The sequence below is a fragment of the Poecilia reticulata genome, chromosome 4 (genome assembly GCF_904066995.2).
Source record: "Poecilia reticulata chromosome 4, P_reticulata-male-v2, whole genome shotgun sequence".
In the NCBI taxonomy this organism is placed as follows: Eukaryota; Metazoa; Chordata; class Actinopteri; order Cyprinodontiformes; family Poeciliidae; genus Poecilia; species Poecilia reticulata.
The window spans coordinates 8,468,557-8,490,179 of NC_088833.1; the positions used below are offsets into that span (position 1 = coordinate 8,468,557).

The 21,623-nt window shown below is 37.6% G+C and overlaps 1 protein-coding gene across 10 annotated transcripts in view; it reads left to right on the forward strand.

The window, feature by feature from the left end:
- pde4cb (phosphodiesterase 4C, cAMP-specific b) overlaps positions 1–21,112 on the forward strand; it is a 121,366-nt gene extending 100,254 nt beyond the window's left edge. For 9 of the 10 annotated variants that reach the window (XM_008406597.3, XM_008406599.3, XM_008406601.3 and 6 more), the window contains 12 exons: positions 1,296–1,369; positions 1,454–1,503; positions 2,490–2,602; positions 6,012–6,105; positions 8,991–9,163; positions 9,241–9,339; positions 9,766–9,930; positions 10,033–10,132; positions 10,755–10,909; positions 12,042–12,164; positions 12,916–13,098; positions 13,838–21,112. In XM_008406597.3, the coding sequence (XP_008404819.1) occupies positions 1,296–1,369; positions 1,454–1,503; positions 2,490–2,602; positions 6,012–6,105; positions 8,991–9,163; positions 9,241–9,339; positions 9,766–9,930; positions 10,033–10,132; positions 10,755–10,909; positions 12,042–12,164; positions 12,916–13,098; positions 13,838–14,404 (1,896 nt within the window). In that variant the 3' untranslated portion in view covers positions 14,405–21,112. Of the gene's footprint in view, positions 1–1,295; positions 1,370–1,453; positions 1,504–2,489; positions 2,603–3,541; positions 4,302–6,011; positions 6,106–8,990; positions 9,164–9,240; positions 9,340–9,765; positions 9,931–10,032; positions 10,133–10,754; positions 10,910–12,041; positions 12,165–12,915; positions 13,099–13,837 lie in introns of those variants that run through there. The other variant, XM_081606149.1, reaches the window with a different exon arrangement.
- The last annotated feature ends 511 nt before the right edge of the window (positions 21,113–21,623 follow it).

Consider the following 21,623-nt stretch of genomic DNA (forward strand, 5'->3'; position numbering starts at 1 on the left):
ACTTTTAAGTTAATTATGTTTAGACTTTATTGGATTGTTATAACCTTTCTATATGGCTGACAAACTAAGAACAATGTTTAATACGAATTGTGCCATTTTCTGCTGAACTGTGTTCCTGAGGTAATTGAAGATTATTTTTGCAGTTTTATTTAAATTCATATTGGGAAAAGGTTGTAATTCTGTCCATATAATCGATGTGATGTTGGAGGTTACTCATCAGTCTGAGAAATAAGAGATGGTTCATTTTTCACAGAAAACACCCACACACATTCTCTTTGTACTGCACAGCTTGTTCTGACTATTTATCTCCTGAGCTTTCTGTGTGTACAAGGGATTTTCCAATCATTTACTCTGGGTTCACCTGCAGGAAACACAAAACGCATTTTTTCTTTCTCCTATAAACGTCTACACACTCATTTATGTTGAGTTTGAAGTAGATTTTTGCAGCTTTAGACCCAAAATCTACATTGAGTTGTGCATTTGTTGTTTAATGTGTTAAAACCAATTTCCTTTTTTACATTTGGAGGATTCAGATTAGATGATTTGTCTGTAAAAAATACTAGTGATATTTAAATCCTAAAGATAATGTCTGATAAATCTAAATGGAGACGAGCCGGTTACTGACATCAAGCTAAAATATCAAAACTGCTACACCTTTTATTTGCTGTTCCTATAATTTAACATATTCAGAGAAAATAGCAGGATGTTCAGAGTTTTCTCCAGCAGAATAATGCAACCTTGCCCCTCCCCCACCTGTTTATTTGCAGTGCAGGTTAGCTGGCTGAAAGAATTGCAATATAGGAGAAAAAAAGAGTCAATAAAACACGGCGGAGGCATCATTGTCCTGTGGGGATGCATGACGCATGCAATCAATATTAATAGCGTAAAACTGTTTTGAAACATTTGCCAAATTAAGAGGACAAATATACAAAAGTGAGTTTGGAAAAGTAAATTTGTGCAGAAAAAGGCTAAACAATGAGAAGTTATGATAATAACTCATTTTCTCATATGTGTTTGTTTGTCCTCTAAGAACTGTTATCTATTGCAATTTCCAGCAAAATATCTATGAACTTCTTTTTAAATAATCTTCCAGCGCAAACTAATTAATTTAAAGAATCATACGATCACATTTGCACGAACAACTGCAAAAGTTTGGAGAAAAATGTGTTTCTGCTCTGACAAGCTGTTAACTTTGTTTTGTCAGAATAAAAACGCTAATACAGAAGTGTGTGGTTGTATCACGTCTTTAAAAAACGTGTAACACTCCTTTAAGAAGCTTTCTTTGCTTTCTGCAGGTTCTGGCCAGTCTGCGAACAGTAAGAAGTAACGTTGCTGCTCTGACACATCTCCAAGATCGTGTGGTGAACAAGTAAGAGCAGAGTTAAGGTCCGAATGACAAACTGCTGGATGGTTTTGTTAATTTGACCAAAACTTGACCTGTTTCCTGCTCCAGACGACCATCGAGCGCCAGTCAGCCGCCGCTGTGCAAACCGTGTCTCTCAGGTCAGTTTATGATGAAGGTACAGCTGCAGATAAACCTGTTTGGTTGTAAAGTTTTTTGGTTTTATTGCAACTTTCTCTTTTCAACTGTGTTCAGGCTTGTAGCTCTTAAGTTTGCATACCCTGACAGAATTTATAATTTCTGATTATATTGTAAAGAATGTGAATGATGATAAAAATAAAAAAAATTCTCTCATTTTTATTAAACTCTGATCAAAAGCTTATTTAAAGTCTCTGGTCTTGATGGCATTTTCCAAGTTCCAAGTCTTTGGATGGTTTTAGTTTGGATGAATCTTAATTCTAGTTTTGTTTGAGAAAATGTCAATTTATCTGTTTTAAAAACAATGGAAATGTTGATTGGGACTTATCTGTGTTTCATGCTTTCTTTACTTTTAGGTTTTGTGGCTCAAAAATGTTATAAAATGTATTATTTCACTACTGATGCACAAATGTGTATGTTGTTATTTGCCCAAATTAAAATCTGAGCAAAACATGTGATACATATTGACTTTCACATCTTACATTTAATGTTTTCTGTTTTATTCTTTATGTTTTTGAACGATTTTCTGTATAAATAAAGGTAACGATTAAACTATTTATAAAAAAAACAGTGTAATCAATAGATTAAGTTTATTTGTACAGCACATTTCAGTAACAAGGCAGTTCAAAGTGCTTTATGTCAAAAGCAAAAAAATACAAATTCATAAAAGACACCAATCAGTCAACAATTCAGAAAACTATTTAAGCTTTTTTTTACACATTTGTAATGAGTTTATTGAACTAAACTTGGGACAGGTTCAAGATAAATTTTGTGTTTTCCCTTTATGAGATAAACAATCGGTGGATTAAGAGACGTTTTAATTAAATTTTTGTTATAAAGTTGGAAATTACATCCTGATAATCCTTGAAACTGGAACTCGTTTCATTCGGGAGGTAAACCTTCTGCTGTCCCACCTTTTTCTTGAAAAGTGTTTTTCTTGACCTTTCAGAAGAGCCCTATCAGAAGCTCACGATGGAGACTCTGGAAGAGCTGGACTGGTGTCTGGACCAGCTGGAGACGCTGCAGACGAGACACTCAGTCAGCGAAATGGCGTCCAATAAGGTAAACGGACTTCCTGTTCGCCGCCACGCAACACAACGCAGCTACAGCTGTTCCTAAACGTCTTACAGGGTCTGCTTATGCACTGTTTGGCTCATTAATGTTATTTTCATCAGGTTTTTAAAGCATGATTTGTCCTTATAGCTGCAGTATGCAACTTTTATTTAAAATATGTTTTTTACTTATATGTCTCATACTGTCACCATTTTGTGACAGTATGAGACAAATAATCAATGAAAAAATCAAGCTCCTCCATCTCCTCTCTGAGCTAATAGTGCTGTCTGCAGAAAGGCACGGTTCCCAAACAAAAACAACCAATCAGAGCCAGGAGGAGGGTCTTAGCGCTATCAATCAAATTTGTGCATGTGCTGCTAATTGTGCTAATAGCTGAGAAATAACCTACAGTTCCAGGAAAACTGTTTATCCACCTTCATCAGTGGTCCTGGTAGCCTGAGCATTCCTGGAAGAAGCTGCAAAGCTAGTGCAGTGTAGCATACAAAAGAATGATTGATAGCGATAAGACCCGCCTCCCGGCTCTTATTGGTTGTTTCTAGTTAAAACTGGGAGCACTGGGAGCAGACATCTTTCATACTGTGCTGTCATAGCAGTGTCAGTTTAGACTACTTAAAGTGATCAGTTTCTCTGATTTAACTTTTTATAGGTTTATGTTTGAGTAAAATGAACATTGTTCTTTTATTCTATGAACTACTGACAACATGTCGGCGAAATTACAAGCAAAAATTTAGTATTTATTTGCAATAAATTAGAAATGGTCAAAATAATGAAAAAGATGCAGTGCTTTCAGAACTCAAATAATGCAAAGAAAATAAGTTCATATTCATTTAGACACAACAATACTAATGTTTTAACTCAGGAAGAGTTCAGACATCAATATTTGGTGGAAAAACCAGGAGGTTTTCAATGGGGTTCAATGCAGTGGGCTCTCAATTTTTCCTGAACTGTATTTGAAAAATTTATTTAAATAAAAGTTACGTCCTGCAGCTTTAAAGAATTAATTTGTCATATTTTCTGCAGCATAAAATCTTATTTATATTGCTTGAAAAAGTGACTTTAAGACCCAATATGAACAAAGTATGTATTATGAAAAGATTCACCAGGGTTTTATCACATCCCTCCTCTAAAAGAGTCAATTAGCATCACTCCTTTCTGTTTCTCCGCTCTGTGTGGTTTCTCTGTCACACCGTCGGCCAATCAGCTCTCAGCTTTCCACCCAGCCTCTGAAGCCAGTTGAATATGATTGGTCGGAGGGAGACGGGGGGGGCTGGAGGCTGCATGCAGGACTGAGAGGAGAGTTCCTCGCAGAAACTCCCTTCGTCCCTCTTTCTCATTGACAGTGTGCAGCCGTAGCTGGATAGGACGCTGCAGTCAACACCCTCCCTATTGTTCCTGATGCTGGAGATCTCTCCATCCCATCCCTGTATCCCCCAAACTGATCAGCATCGGGACTGTGGCAACTAGGACTTGTATATGGATTCTTTTTTTCCCATCAGGCACTCCATGCTGCAGGACATGCAGGATATTTGCCGTATTTTATACAGCATAAAATCTTATTTACATTGCTTGGAAACAGCTGATTGGTAACAGGGAAAACTCGGATTTCTACTGCAACTGAGCGCAGCATGCGTTGGCTGACATGCTTCTGCTGGCAGTTTGGGTTTGTCTGTGCTGGAGACTCAGACAGGTGAGTGACAGCGAAGTGGTTCAGGTGGTTCAGGCTTTGCAGAGGTGAGGCTGAGGGGGGATCTTAGACATGATGTTGAATGAGGCTGACTGTCAGATCTTTTCAGAACTGGACCTGCAAACAGGCTGATGCAGATGCACTGTGAAAAGCTGAATAAGTATTTATGTTGCATGCAATAGATTCTGCGTTTTTGTGCTTGTAAGTTCAGGAAAAGTCACGGCAGAGTAAGTAATATAGGTCTGTCACCTTTAGGATGTTTTTGGACACACCCGTATTTGTGTCACTCGCCTCAGCATCCCGACCGTTTGCCTCCACGTGCTGAAGCCGTTACATAATCAGTGTGGACATCGCCACGGCGATAAATTCATGAAGGCACACTGAACATTATTGCTTCCCAAAAAAACTTCCTGGCAGGAACAACATCACCGTTTAACTTTTTCTTCTTTTGCGTTGTAATTGAATACAGAGCAGAATGTTTAAAATATACAGTGACTACAGTAATGACAAAGGTAATAAATGATTGTTTCTGCATGATCAGACTCAAAAAAGCTCTTTAAAAACCCTTTGAACTACAAATGTTGCAAATATCTGCATTGCGTTCAGCAATCTGGAGCATATTGCTTTCAAACTCATTCAATAAATTTTAATATTATTGAAAAGTTCAGCTATTTTAGGAACTTTATCACAGATGAATATTTTTCATTTAAAGCTAATACAATATGACATTTAAAGTTACAATATTACATCAGACCAATAAAAAAAAAGCAACTTTTAGAATCACAATGTGGGATTAGTGAAAAGTATGTTTAACATGGCTAGAGGTTATTTTCAAAAGATGTATATTATAATTTAATGAGTATGACTGTACAGATTGATTTTGCCCATTCTTTTCAGTCACATTCTGCTTATTGTAGGTGACTTTGACTGATGAAGATATGAAATAAATGATTTATATTATTGTTTGTTGTGTCACCAAATTTACCACAGGTACCTGCCACAGAAACTATTGAAGAAAAAAAAATCATTCAGACATTATTGCAAATAAAAATGGTTCACCTGTAAAAAGAGTCCGTGGGGATTATTAAAAGCGAATGATGTAACTTCCTAACATTCCTAATCACAGAATATTAGCCAGCAGTATATTAAAGGTCATTTTAGGTAATGTTAGCTAACATGGTAACAACAGCACATTAGCACCTTTTGGCATAGCATATGAAGTAAGATAATGTTAATGTCTTTTAAAGTTCTTCTTAAAACCCATTTATTTTACTTGGCTTTCAACACCAGCGAGATCTAGTTTTAAATTGTATGTTTTCGTTTTTAAACTGTAAGAGTTTTTTTTTAGTTCTTTTTTTTTTTTGTTATGTTGTGTTTACTGTACAGCATTTTGTATCAGCTGTGGTTGTTTTAAAGTGCTTTATAAATAAAGTTGGATTGGATTGGATGTTAGATAATTTACTAGTGTTAGCCAACATGCTAACAGTAGCATTTTTTTCTCATTTTAGCTTTGCAGGTGAAGTACGGTAGATTAATATTAGATGACTTGCTTGTAGTAGCTGCTAGCCAACATGCTAACCATAGCTTGTTAGCGGGCTAGCAAATTTTACCATATTTGGTCAATTTATGTACTAGTTTTAGTCAATAATGTAAGGTTGGTTTTTTTAGGCTACCCACTCATTTTTTAATTTTTTTGTTTTTTGTTTTTAACAGTTTAAGAGGATGCTAAACCGTGAGCTGACGCAGCTGTCAGAGACGAGTCGCTCAGGGAACCAGGTGTCAGAGTTCATCGCCAGCACTTTCCTCGGTAAGTTTGTCGCATGATAACAGAGTTTAAAATTGAGCTTAGGGACATAGGCGACTATTAATTTTTGTAGTGACAAATGAGTGTTTTATTTGTCAAGAAGAGGTGATTCCGACACAAAATTAAAATGCTGGTAGACTGCTATTAACACCAGAGACAAATATATTAAAATCTGTGAGAGGAGATTATGACAATGTGATCGTGCTGCATCTGTGGTGCCACTCATCCTTAAAATAGACGCAACTGCATGCATTTTTCCTACATTTGAATGGTGAATTAATAAAAGGATTATTAGCTGATTAGATTTTAGAAAAATCATAATTTTTATCAACTATGCTGATTGTCCAGGTTAGCATCCCTTGCAAACATCTTAAAAGCATTTTCCGTGTTTTGTCATGTAAATTAAATGTATTTTATTCAGATTTTATGTAATAGGACAACATAAACTGAAACATTTATGAGAGCTGAATACTTTCACAAGGCACTGTTTGTGCAATATACATTTGCTGAGTTGTGCAACATGATATGGTAGATATAAAACATTGCAGAAAATAATGAGCTGTGTTTTCTTGGGCTTTATATGGATGTGTTTGGAGACGAAAGCCTTGAGTCATATTTAGAAAAAGAACTGCTTAGAAATGAGTAAAAAAGGATAAAATATTGAAATGATTAAAAAAAAGAAAAGAGAAAAATTAAATATGGATCAAGAGGAGGAAAATTATAGAAAATAGAGAGGGTCTTGCACATAAAGAAGAAGGAACAAATATTTTTGTCGAAATAAGGCGTCGAAAAGAGCATTTTCTGAAGGAGAGGACAGACTGGGAAGGTGAGGATTTTTCCGTCTGAAGCAGGAGGAGGTGCGGCAACAGACAGCATTCCCGGACACATTGTGTGGCGTTGTCGTGGCAACTAGGTTGAGTATTATCTGACGGCGTGTTGCATCAATAGCAGGCTCAGTCTTCAGCAGCCCCTCTGGCAGGATGGTCCAGCCAAACGAGGATGGAGCCATCAGTCCGGTTCCGTTGTGAGATGAAAGCCTCAAGCCTGGCCGCGTTTGGAGATGAACCCCGTGGCTGTGGGCGTGAGGAAGAGGAGGCACTGTGAGAGAGGTGAGAGAGGCCAGACAGTGCCTCTTGTGAGGATGTTGTTAGGATCGGTGATGCGTCTGAACGCTGGCGTGTGCGCCTGTGTCGGGCAGCCGCTGCTGCAAGGCTAATGAAACCAATTACAGCTGGAAGATACAAAGGATAACACGCGAACGTGAGGTGAAGAAGTCAAAGCAGGAGGATCGCGTTTGGTTTGTACAAAAATGGATGAGTCATTTTAACGCGAGCGAGTCTGCTGGGACAGCACCTTTTATCATCTAATGGTATGGAGATCATGTCTGCTGTGTTGGTACAAAACCTTCTGCAGATTTTTTGTTATAAAATCCACTTTTTATTTAATTTTTTTTTTATGAGTCCTTTTCCATTTTGGAAAACATGAGAAGCTTTTTGTAATCTGGATTAAAACAACCAATGTTTCTGCTTTCTGTGACTCAGTCCTCAGAAACAGGACAAGCAACATTTTCTCCAGCTTTTCTACACTCCTGAAGTTGGTGTTTATTTTGCCTCTGATGCAACGCGAGTTGTTCACAAGGTCATTGTTCTGTGTTATGCTGAAAAGATGCCAACATGCATGCACATCCGTCATAGAAACATATTCTGAAAGATGGAAACTATAATCTGATTGTTGTGGTCAATTTTCTCTAGTTTTTGTAAATATTTGTCCTATGAACATATTTTTATATCTAATTCTTATTTCTCTTTAAAAACTAAATTAGAACATCTAAGATCCTTTTATTTTAGCCTATCTGCTATAACTAATTAGTTAAATTAAGAGTAGAGGTGATGTTGTGGCATATGTGAGAGTACAGACACCACAAAACACAGTTTTAATATTTTAAAATGGAAAAAGACTAGTTGACATTTTAAGCTATCTTTAGCACATTTTATTCAAAATTTACCAGACTATTATTACTTATATTATCACTAATGTTACTACTAAGGTTAACATGGTTTATATCCACCATGTTCCTTGACTGAAACAAGCTGAAAGCTCAGAAAGACAAAACAGAGCAACCTTCCTGTTATCACTTAAAAACTCTGCTCTCTTGCAGCCTAAATTAATAATATAGTTTTCTTTTAAGTGTTTTAATATCTACTTTATACCTCCTTGATTATGAAAATAGCTGCTTTTGCATATTCTTCTCTCAGTAACAGCATCCACACCAAAGAAGGTTTGTTTTTGGAGGGACATCAATGCACTGCTTCATCGTAAAACTAAGGAGGTTCTGAGTTTAAATCAATGCTGCAGCATTTCTATGTTGAGTTTGCATGTTCTGCCCTTGTATACAAAAAGTGTCCTTCCTGTTATCTCCTGAAAGTATTACTCTCTCTCTCTCTCAGCTTTACATATAAGAATCATTTTTGTTTTAAATAGCCTTGTATATCTCAGTGGTACAGAAAAAAAAAGGTCACTGTCACTGGTGAGGATCCACCTGAGGATCATCTCATTTCGGTCAGAAACCAATTTCTTCCAGAGAAAACTGATGAAAAGCTGTTTTCTTCTGCATGTATCACAGCCATTTTATGATTTTGAACAAACTCAGAGACTGATTAAATGTAGATAATCAGTCTCTGTGTTTAGAAGGTGAGCAAGTTGGTTAAATAAAATTAAAAACAAACCTAGAGCTGCTGAAGCTGCAGTAAGACTCCGTGGCTCTGCCTGTCAGTTGCTTGGACCACCTGGAGCAAATGGTTCTGGGAGCTGACACGTTTCCAAACTCATTTGTTGGATCTAGCCTTAACTTTGTATCTGTTTTGTTTCTGTGTTTTTTGATGCTGCAGAGAAGCAACATGACTTGGAGATTCTGTCTCCGCCTTCTAAGGAGAAGGAGAAGAAAAAAAGGCCGATGTCACAGATTAGCGGTGTGAAAAAGGCCACACAAAGCCCAAGCTTAGCGCCTGCTTGCATCCCTCGCTTTGGAGTCAACACACCGCACGAGAGCATGTTGGCAAAGGTAAGATCACACACTAAAACCCCAAAAGAAACACTCAGAAATGTTCGGCGTAATTTACACGTTTTTGCTCTTCGCAGGAAATTGAGGACCTTAATCGATGGGGTATGGATATTTTCAAACTAGCAGAATATTCAGGAAATCGCCCTCTGACGGTGATGATGTACTCCATCTTCCAGGTAGGAAAATCCTGCTGTAAGAAATAGTTTTCTCCACAAATAGCAGAAAGGAAGGAAAATGAAAATGTTAAGTTTAAATGCAAAAACTGGGTGCTGAGTCAAATCACCACGTTTCTGTTGATGTCTGTATTAATATGTTGTGTATATGTGCATTTGTCTGTGCGTGTGTGTTTGCGTACATATGTTTGTACATGTATATGTACTGTGTGTATGTATATGTAGAAATATTTTCAGAATTATATTTCTAGTTTAGCTTGTAAACTAGTACATTTTTCTACACTACATCTTTTTATTCTGTTTTTCATTTCTGTTAACTCTTATTTTGTTCTGTCCACAGCTTAAATTTCTGATAAACGATGATCTTATCTTAATTAAAAGATAGTTTATACAGATAGTTGATGTTTTATTTGCTTGTTCCATTAATAGGAGCGAGATCTCCTGAAAACCTTCAAGGTGCCAATTGACACCTTCCTCACCTTCATGATGACTTTAGAGGACCACTACCATGCGGACGTAGCTTATCACAACAACATCCATGCTGCTGATGTGGTGCAGTCCACCCATGTTCTCCTGTCCACTCCTGCTTTAGAGGTGAGCGCCGTAGTTTCTCTTTTTTTACCCACTCTTTCCACTACGGTTTCGGGTTGAGGTACCGTTAAAGTGACCCAGGTTTGACGTCTCTCTTCATCCAAGGCGGTGTTCACAGACCTAGAGATCATGGCCGCTCTTTTTGCGAGCGCCATCCATGATGTCGACCACCCAGGCGTCACGAACCAGTTCCTCATAAACACAAGTATGTCACTTCCAGTTTCTGCATTCAGCTGGGATAACACATGTAATGTATCCTGTATAAATTCATAAATTTGAGCTGTTTCTCTGCCAATACCTCATTTAGCAGTACATTCACGAGGATGATTAACAGCGCTAACACACTCCTCCTGGTTCTGATTGGTTGTTTTTGGTCAGTAGCATTTTTTTCAGATAGCAATACAAGCACAGGGAGGAGGTGGAGAAAATTAATATTTTCACAGATTTTCTATCTCATAACAAACTGTCACGACATGGTGACAGTTTTAACAAATATGTAAAAAACATTTTTTTTATATATATAAAATGTTCATACAGCAGCTTTAAAATAGGCTTTTGTGTTTAAATGAAAAGTATTTTAAGAGCAAACAGTAAGCAAGTAAAGAGTGTAGTTTATATGTTAAAAAAACAATAAGTATGATTATAATAAAATAGTTATACTAAGTCTGGAGTAATTTATTTAATGTAATTGTAACCATCATACACCTTTCATTATTGTGTAAAACCAAAAGAGAGGCTACAATGGGATTTGGCATTAGTCCCAGTTTTCTGATATTTAAAGTGCTGTTGTTGTTTTATAGTGACAGTTTCCTCCTTCCTTCTTTGAGGTTCTGAATTGGCACTAATGTACAACGACTCGTCTGTGCTGGAGAACCATCACCTCGCCGTCGGCTTCAAGCTGCTGCAGGAGGAAAACTGTGACATCTTCCAGAACCTCAGCAAGAAACAGAAAGACTCACTCCGGAAGATGGTGATTGACATGGTAAGGCTGGGACTCCTTTTCATCCTTACAACTCTGGAAAACTATTTGAAAGTATGAAATTTCATTAAATATGTCCAGGTGTAAATAAGTATGAGAACAGAAGGAAACGATTAGATTTAATTCCGTGTTTCATTGTCGAAATATCTCCATCTGTCCATCTTTGAAGCCTGACCTCAAAAATGTCTCTTGTAAATTTAGGATTAACATTTGTTTTTCAAAAATGAAAAAAATTCTAAAATTTAACTCTAGAAAAGTATGAAATATTGACATGAAAATGGTCTCATAAACTGTCTAGACATGGTGACCGTTATAACAAATATGTAAAAAACATTTTTATATGTATAAAATATTCATACTGCAATGTGAAATTTATATAGATATCACTTTTAAAAACAGGTTAAAACGGCACAAAAATGCTGCACAAAAACGACAGCACAATAGAGTAAGTTGATGAAAAGAGAGAAAAAATAAAAAATAAAAATAATAATAATAAGTAAATAAAATAAAAATAAAATATCACAACAGAAAAGTTACAGTATCAGGACTCTATTTAATGCCAACAAATAAAAATAAGTTTTAAAATGGTTTAAAATGATCCAAAGCCTAATAAATTATAAACTTTCAAATTCATTTCTCGTTTACACAGCAGGCAAATGCGACCCAAATTAAAAAGTTTTTTTACCTAAATGTGACCCATACTTGACTTTTTAATAACGGCCTAATTCTGCTCTTCTGAAAAATCAGATTTGTGCCACTTTCATACGAGGAACAAAATCTGGTACAGTTTTCAAAGCATCTGCAGTCAGAACAGTTATGTCGCCTTAATCCGACTTTTACATTATTAACCTGAGACTTTTATCAAAATTATTCCCCAGAAGAAGCTAGATGGAGCAAATTCATGTCAAAAACAGAAAAGATGTCACAACAAAATGCTTTTCTCAACTGAACAAACTAATAATCATATAGATTCAGTTTATTTCTTTGTGTGATTACTGCATGTAGGTTTTGCAAAAAAGGCCAGATATTCAGACTTTTCATGTCTTAGCACCTTATGAAGGTTGATGCTTAGTGATTTAACAGGTTTCATCTGTTTGGGATGATCTGAGTTGTGCTGCTGCTTTGCTTTGTGCAGGTTCTGGCCACAGACATGTCCAAACACATGAACTTCTTGGCAGACATGAAGACGATGGTGGAGACCAAGAAAGTGACGAGTTTGGGAGTCCTGCTGCTAGACAATTATTCTGACCGCATCCAGGTAATGAAGTGCCAAATAATATGAAATAATTCTGACATTTTATTTTTATTTTAGAAATATTGTGCGTGTTTGTTGTTCAAAAGAAACACTGTTGTGAAGGATTGAAACGCTTTAGCGTGTTTGCTAACTTTGAAAACATTTTTCCCCCTAAATTAATTTTTCCAAATAAATTCTAAACCACTAATTTACTTGGTTTGACATTTGTGTTGAAGTTTTTAGCAACATAAGAATCCTTTAAGTAGACCGTTATATTCATGCTTTTATTTTGAAGTGGGTAAAGACTGTTTATGTTGCAGTCCCACTTCCTCTCCTTGCAAAATGTATTGAGAAAATGGCAAGTATACAATCAAAGTTAAACTTTACAAGTGTGCAAGTGTGCACCAAAAAACAAGTACAGAAGAATACATCACTTAAATGAACAACCAGGACTGATAATTACACACATACATGATGAACTCTACATATATGAATTGTTTTCAAAGCGTCCTCATATTGTGCTTGTGACACATGGTGGGTTTCAACACGGTTGAATTTAGCGCGTTAGCATTAGCTTCCCATAAATACCATGTTGGTGTAGCACTTTAGCATTAGCAGAACTAATGCTTATGATTAGTGCTTTAGTGGATCTGGTTGTATTATTAGCAGAATGAAGTGCTTTCAGTTATTTTGGCTCATAAACACTGTAGAAAACATATTGTTTCATGTACCTTCTGGCTCAGAAGTGTTTTTTGGGGGGTCTTTTTTGCTTCAGGTTTTACAGAACATGGTCCACTGTGCTGACTTAAGTAACCCAACCAAACCACTGGAGCTGTATCGGAAATGGACGGACCGCATCATGGTGGAGTTCTTCACCCAGGGAGACCGAGAGCGGGACAAGGGGATGGAGATCAGTCCTATGTGTGACAAACACAACGCCTCCATAGAGAAGAGCCAAGTAAGTCAAATCTGCACATCATATTGTGGAAAAGTTCATGTTTTTACAAGACAAATGGCCCAAACTTATGCTGCGTTCACACTGCAGCCCGAAATGATCCAGTGTTTTGAGGCAGTTTGACCCGTATCTGATCTTTTCATGACAGTCTGAACAACACAGGTCAGATTCTTTTCAAATGCGACTCGGGCCACTTGGCTATCCGATGCGTATCTGATTCAAACGTCCAGGTCGCATTCATCCCACTTGAACATCACTGATTCTCAACAAATCTCACTATTCTGCGTCCTGATACAGCGGGAAGAATAACAACAACCATGGAGGACTATAAAGAGGATTAAGTTGTTAATATTCTGGCTCTGGTTGGACAACAACTTCAGAATCGTAAGCTATGGCCCAACGTTAGCATCCATGTTTACTTCAGCAAACACTGAGCACTTCTTCTTTTTATGGCGGTTGATAAAACCCTGAGCACTCTCTGTGTGTGACGTTATTGCGCCCTCTACTGCGCATGCAGGACACTTTCACGTCGCTCTTCACACTGGAGATCACATTCAGGTTGCATATTTTTTTAAGTGTGAATGGCCACAACAAAAAATCCAATTTGGCAAAAAATGGGAAATTGGTCACTTTAGGCTGCAATGTGAACGTAGCTTTAGTCATTGGTTTTCCTCTGCAGCCTTCACAAGCTTTATCAGTTGGTTCTGGTTTCTCTTCAGTGTTTTTGTATTTTCCCACCCAGGTGGGGTTCATTGACTACATCGTCCACCCGCTGTGGGAGACCTGGGCCGACCTGGTGCACCCCGACGCCCAGGACATTCTGGACACGCTTGAAGACAACAGGGAGTGGTACCAGAGCATGATCCCCCGCAGCCCCTCGCCGACGAGCCCGGACGAGCCTCACGCTGAGGTGGGACCCGCAGCTGGCACTCCAGGGTCAGGAGGAGCCTTCCCTTCATCGGGAGGAGACAAATTCCAGTTTGAACTCACCTTGGAAGAGGAGGAGGAGGACGAAGAGGAGGCGGAGTCTGACCTTGAGAGCCCCTTGGAGGAGGAGTCTCTGACCAGTGGAGATCGGAGACACGATTCGTCCTCGCCGTCCCTGTCTCCAGACCCCCGCGGCGGCGGCAGCAGCAGGTACCGCCCTCCCTCCCCTCACCCGTCTCGGACCCTGAGTCTGGCCTCTATGTCGGTGCGGAGCCCCCACCCTCACAGGACGCTGGACTCCCCGGGGCCGGAGGCTTCGGACAGGAACAGAGAGCTGAGCCAGGAGGGTGACGGCGTGGCCTGCCTGCGGATGGGAACGTAATGACCAGCAGGAGCCGCCCTGCCGCAGAGACATGAGCGCCGGAGGCCGGCGCCGTCGGCAGGGCGAGCCTTCGCCAATAATGTCTGTAAAATCACCACAGTCCCTTTACACTGGAGACACCTTCTCTGGAGAGCAGAGGAGCAACTCGCCTCTGTGTTTTTCTTTCTTTTCCAGCAAGATGAAATGTTTTATCCTCTGTCCGAGTGCCTGATAGGCCTTTCTGGTTTCCTGCAGCTTCAGCTGATGAATAATTGCTGCATTTGAACTGGGAAGAGTGGAATTAAGGCTTGTACTCACACAAAAGGTAACAAAACCTAAAAGGAAACGTCTTCCTCCAAAATAACTGTGACATCCGACCATGAGCGGCGAATGAGGACTACAGTGGTGTGACAGGGTTTTGGAAATGATTTTGCACCATCGTTTTAATTTAGTATTTAGGATAATTAAGTTGGGATAGGTGAGTATGATTTATTTCTTTAAGAATGGCGTGTGAAATGAGTCAGTTAACCAAATACGGGATGTAGACGAGAAAATCGACGGACCTAACCTCAGGGTATGAAGTGAAGCATAAACCTAATGTAGCACAGGTGTACTGAACCCCCAACCCAAACCCAAACCGTCTTTCCTGTTTGTCTCATTGAGAAATGAGACGTTGTCCCAAATGTGTGTCTTTACATTTATTTAAATCCCTTTAATAGAGAATTTGGCAGATGAAGCAATCAGATACTCAAACCAGCTTGTAGCACCACAGGAACCGAACACTTTAGACTGAACCCTAGTCTCACCTGTTGAAAAGACACCAATGTATACTTAGTTCGAGCTTTATTCTATTTTTTACCGTATATTTTAAATTGTTTATGTTTTAATTTCTGTACCGTTCCTCATTGTATGTTTGCTGGTCTCATGTGTGTTTTTGTGCTTAAGAAAAGCATTTTTTAATCAGGGTGCCTCCAGTCCGCAGTAGCACTTTACCGTCTTTACCGTTCTGCTCTCGTATTTAGTCACACAAAGGGCTTCACCCACTGTAGGCCTACTGATCACACACACAAAAACAAACTGTACAGGACATTGGACTACAGCTCTCAGAAGGCAGAGCAGGCCACAAACTTAACATCTTATGGACGAGCATGAACGATCCCGGCTCTCCAGCAGCTTCTAAAGCTACAAGTTGAAGGTTTCTGTTGTTTTAACAAAAATTAAAGCGATCGTGTAAACTTTCTCACTATTAAAAGAAAGTACAATTTGCTATAAATCTGAGTTCATACAGAGAAAACTGTGGGTCTCCTTACATCGAGATACACAGGGTTCCTACACAGGCTTGAAATAAATAAATTTTAAGATAAACTTTGAAAAGGAAAATTGAATTTGGAACAAAATGCACCTTTAAGTCTCCAAGAGGTTATAAATGGGTAGTTCTCCCTTAATTGGAAGATTAAATAGTGCAAAAAAATGTTTTTCCTCTTTGTTAAATGCATCAAAATTAGGAACACTCACCATTTTTTTTCTGTAAATGCATCAGGCAGCCATGTATTTTAGGTGCGTTTTGTCTACATTTTTCCAGGAATCAAGTTAGTTTTCATTTATGCTTCGAGAAAAAAAAACTCAAAAATGTTCCAGCAGAAACATGGCAGTTATAGATAAATCTTATAAAAATACAGTTTATGCAAAGTTGTTAAAAATGTCCTGACAGTAGAAAATGACACAATTTGTGAAATTAGCTCTGACTGCCCCTTCCAGAAAAGCACAATTTCCCTTCAGAAACAACCAATCAGAACCAGGAGGAGGGTCTTAGCGCTGTCAGTCATGCTCATGCATATAGTACAATTTAGCACAAACAGGCTCAAGGTTGCTGGTGTGCTGCAGCTGTGCTTATGGCAGAGAAACAACCTAACTTTGCAGAAAAATAAACTTAGTGAGTTTTTCTCAGAACTTCCTGCTGCAGCTTTAAATGACTTATATTACGCACTCAGCATCTCTGAAAGATTAATTCTACCTTCAAAGTAATTTATTAGATATTTAAACCAGAAATGTTACAGAATTTTTAAGTGTTTTTGCTCCTCAACAGAAAATAAAACAAGCACAGCAGACATTTATAAAAGCGTTCAAATTCAAAAATAAGAAAATGTGTTCTTTTTTTTTTGTTTAATCATCAGGACTGAAGGAATATAAATATTAAATTGTAGAATTTGCTCTCAGTTTGTCTAGATGCAAAAAGCTTCACACTGGCCTCTTTCCACTCCACAAGTGAAAAAGATGTTTCTTTCAAGAAGTTTCTTGAAATGTGGAAAAAAAAAGGACAATAAAACGCATTTAGACAAGAGTTTTGTATTAAAATTCCCAGGATATGTTAAAAATACCTGCAGAAATGTAGGTAGCATATAAAACTGGAGACGTGTAGCAGCCCTGTGTAAAGCGACGTAACGGTTTAAAGGCTGATCTTTGGTTGTGGTTGAGTTGGTGAAGCTCACACTCTGTCCACTCTGTGCTTCTGAAGTTGAATGAAGTGTGTTTGGTTTGGTAATGGTAGTTTTCTTTATTCATAAAAATACCACTAAAGAAATCAAAACCTCAGTTAACCAGCAACAACTGTTGGTTCACTATTGCGTTAAAAAAAGGAAAATCTGCACCAACTTATGAACTTCTTGTGGTTTTCTGTTTATTATTTTTATTATTTAAGAGCTCTAGCTGTCGAAACAACTGAAAAAGACACGAAAAAGAACATGTAAGTAGCTTGTCATGAGTTTTACACCTGCAAAGGATTTATGGTAAAGTTAATACATTTTCAAATTAATCTATTATGTATTTAGTCTATTATTTATCACCAATGTGGCTTTTTTAAAATTGTCATAAAAACCAAAACGTTACACTAAGCCTGTGTGTCAAGCACTAACAGATAAGGAGAAATATTGGAGCAGTATTTATACAGCCACATACTTTTTGTTCTCTTTTTAAATGAAATGTTAATATACTTTTATTTCACGTTTTGTGTAACTCTTCACTTTTTGTTTTTGGTTAAGTAGATGTATCTAATTTCAATATGATGAACAAAAACTATGAATCAACAGACGTAATTATTGTCTTTTACAGCACTCCGTATAGAGAAAACTGTACATTTCTTTAATTATTGCACAGACGTCGTTTGTTGCTCCTCTATTAGTGTACCTTTGTTAGACTTTTATTTTGAAAGTTTTTAATTGGTTTTAACATAACTGCCATGCAGGTGTGAAACCATGAATAACAAATTACAGAAATTAGAAGCAAATTAGTTTTGTTCTGTTTTCATTATTTGAGAATCTGACGGGCTTTGGCTTTGAAATTATAATAATTTCTGAAACAAACAAGAAGAAACTATAAAAAAAACTACAAGTAAGCAAACCCTGGTTGGTGGAGATTCTCCTTACGATCCACAGTTAAATCTGTTTTTCAGTAATAATGCTGGATGTTATTGAAATGCATTGAACTCGGACGTGACGCCATTCCTGATCCCATCTTCAAACTCCAAACGCTGCATGATTTTAGGAATGTTTAAATTTTAAAAAAACACTGCTCTACCTGACGGATGCTAAGGTCAAGTAAGGCGATGAGGATTTTTCTGACAGAGAATCGATTGAACGGATGGGATTTAAATATTAAATATTCATATAATTCAGATTATCCAAATGCAACAATACGTTGGCACCAAAATTTGAAAAATAAAGTTGGTGCTCACTTTTGGATTCATGTTGAACCAAAGCAGGAAAGTAATCTTGTTTATTAACGTAAAGGAAATAAAGGAGTGGAAAAAAACAAACCAAACCAAACCACATCTCAAACATCAGCCACAGGTTACAGGTTAAAGTTTGCTGTCTGACTTTGAGCATTTTATCTTTTCTCACATTACAAATGAAGATGTCAGGAACAACAGAAGAAGAATGCTTTCCTGTTCCAACAGGGGCTGCTGCAGAGCTGAGACAAAAGTTCAAGAAGGTTGGGACTTTGTGTAAAAACCCATATTTTACTCACAATGGAGTGAACCTCCCCTTTAAATTTATAAACATTTTTTTAATTTCTATTTTGAAGCCAGAGGACAGTTTTTAATCTTTTAATTATTTGATGAATGATATGATGTTCCATCTTCCCAGTCTGAAATTTTTCCACCTTTTTTCTTTTTATACCCAATTTTATTCCTGAACTACTGACAACAAATCTTAGCAGCTGCAAAATGCTCCTCCAGCAGCTTAGTGTTTAAACCTCTTGCCTCTGCAATCTTTTCTTTATTATGTCCTTTTTTGAGATGCCACCATATTTCTTTTTTTTTCCTCTAGAGGTTTTTTTGATTTCTTAATTTTCACTTTTATGTTTACAGTTTTTTGTGAATCCAGGTGCATCTCAGCAATCATTATGGTAATTTTTGAAAGTGAAAACTTTTATGGATTCATTACACAGTGAGTGTAATATTCCTGGCATTTATTTGTCTTAGGTTAGTTAATCATAACTACTAGTTAATAACAACTGCGACCTGGCAACCTGTCCAGGGTGACCCCACCTCTCGCCCAGAACGTTAGCTGGAGAGGCACCAGGACCCCTCCTGAACCCACTGAGGACAAGGGTGTAAAGAAAATGGATGGATGGATGGATGGATGGATGGATGGATGGATGGATGGATGGATGGATGGATGGATGGATGGATGGATGGATGGATGGATGGATGGATGGATGGATGGATGGATGGATGGATGGATGGATGGCAAACCAAAATTGACCTATTTTGAACTGTGGGATGTCACATAAGACAAAAATATATATATATATTTAATACAGAAATGTTTTGGTATGTCATACAAAATCACAAGAAAAACTCATAAGAAGATTAAGCCACTTGTATTCAAACACGGAAAGTTCAGTGGAAGGAAAAACTGGGGTAGAGACAAACTTGAAATTACCTGCAATAATCACTTGTGATATGTCTCCCTGTATGTAATGAATCAACACAATACCTTAGTTTAATTTGCTGAGATGCACCTGTTTATCTTATATATTTCAGACACTTTTTGCGTTTTACACAGCGTCCCAACTCTTAAGGAACTGTTGTCGCACATTGGCTGGCGCTCAAACAAAGCAGGTTGTGTCCCGTCAGGTTAGGAGCGTCAACCTGCTCGACCCGGAAGAAAAGCGTGCCACAAGTGTTGAAAACACACAAAACACCTGCCAGCCTACGAAGCTGTACATTTTTACACTAGAGATTTTAAACTGATGATTGTATCAAAGTCATTAACTTTATAAGTGTTAGTTTTTACAAATGAAACATGTTAACAGTGTTTAAAGCAGGCGTTTTCATAGGTTTCTGTGCAGCGTAGAGAGCAGCCCTTTGCTAACCCCGATAGCTGAGAATGTTTGTAGTTTCATGACTTTCATCTCTTTCTATACCAAGTAAGTTTGGAGTCTAGAGCGCGTAGAGAAACCAGGCAGTTAGCGAGCACTACAAAAGATAATTTACTTCCTGGTTACGCAGTTGTAGGAAACAATAGTCTTAACAGTATTTCTTTTTTTTTTTAGGTAGTAAGCTTTATCGATCGGCCTTACGTGTGATAGGTTTGAGCCTCGTGTTAAAGGACCATTGTGCTGTTTTTTGTTTCGTTGGATGCTGACCTTCAAACTGTTTGTTTTTCACCCCTAAAGAAATCAGATTTCAACTAGAAAATATTGTTTTTTTTAGCTGTTAACCTACCATTTAGGATTCCTGACAAAAATTATGTTTTAATTTCTAAAGTCTAAATGAATACCCTTCACATGATGAAAATGCCATCTTATAATAATTTCTTACCTTTTGCATTTTGATTGACATGCTGAAAACACAATAAAGATCTCGTGGCATTTTGTGGACCTTTCCAAAATACTTCAAATTGTTGATTTATTTTTTTTACTTTGTTGTTAAACGTTTTGGTTTCCAAAGAGTAAAAGGTCCCAAAAAGAGAAACTCTGATCCGTCTACATTGCATCATCTAAGCTCATGGGATATGGACCAAAAGAACGAGATCCTTCATACCAATGACGGAAATGAGCTTTTGAAAAACACATTTAAAAACTTTTCTATCAGCAATTTTTAATAATGCATCCTTAAGTTTCATGATCTTTCATCTTTTCATTGAAAATTTTACAATAATGTGAAGGACATTTCTACCATTCATTTAGTCTTTGTAAAACAAAAACTCACTGAGCTTCAAGTATTTTCCTTCTTATTGCAGAAAAGCTTTTGAAAAAAGATGCAATGGTGGCATTTTCATCATGGATTCTTTAAAACTTGTGTTTTTAGACCCGCATCCTCCAGTCTGTGGCGTCAGCTTGTTGAACTCAGCACCGTGGCTCAGCACAGGACAGACAACAGCGCCACTTAGTGTTAAGTGTGTTAGTTGGCAGGAGAGTTTCTGCTTTCATTTAATAATGCTGATACTGCCTTCATTCTTGTTAATGCAGTCTCTCTCGGTTTCAGTGTCGTGCAAATGTCTAAAGATATATTTATTCTTTAAATGTGTCAACAAGTACTGTAAGACAATGACTGATTTTATGTTCCAGAGCCTAAAAACAAGTATGCTTTACTTGTATGTACTCGTCTGCCACTCCAATGTTTGTTTTTGTCAAATTTTTATTTTGCTTTTGAAGCCAAAAGATTCTTGGGAGTTCAGGGTGTTTTATGTGAAAATGCCAATAAATTAAATGGAAATTTATAAACTTTGTCTTTAGTTTCTTTCAGACTGGAGTTCTTCCCTTAAGAGAAAAATGGAGTTAATCTGGTTTCTAGAGTGAAGAATTTTATTAGCTTTTTAAGATCCTTCAAAAAGACTTCAAAAAGTCTGGCAAACAGCAATACTGCCACTAAGTGTGATCACAATCTATTCTCATACAAATTACACTTAACACAATACTGCCTGGTAGATTTTACTTTTTTAAAATGGGAGCTAGTTTTGACAGGATGAGTCATGAAACACTCCCAGTATTCTGCTGAAATTAGCAATACAGTGGATCAGCTATGGAAAATCGAATGCAATATGATTGTCCATTAAACAGAACGGTTTCCAACATCTATCCCAGCTTAAGACACTTGAGGCCCACCAAAAAGGCCTATTGTGTCACATTAGAAGCTCTTAAGACTTTCCCCAACTACTGGGAGCTACTTTTAATCTCGGGAATCTTTTAATCTCGGGAATCTTTTGGGACTATGGACCCTGGACTAGCTAAAGCT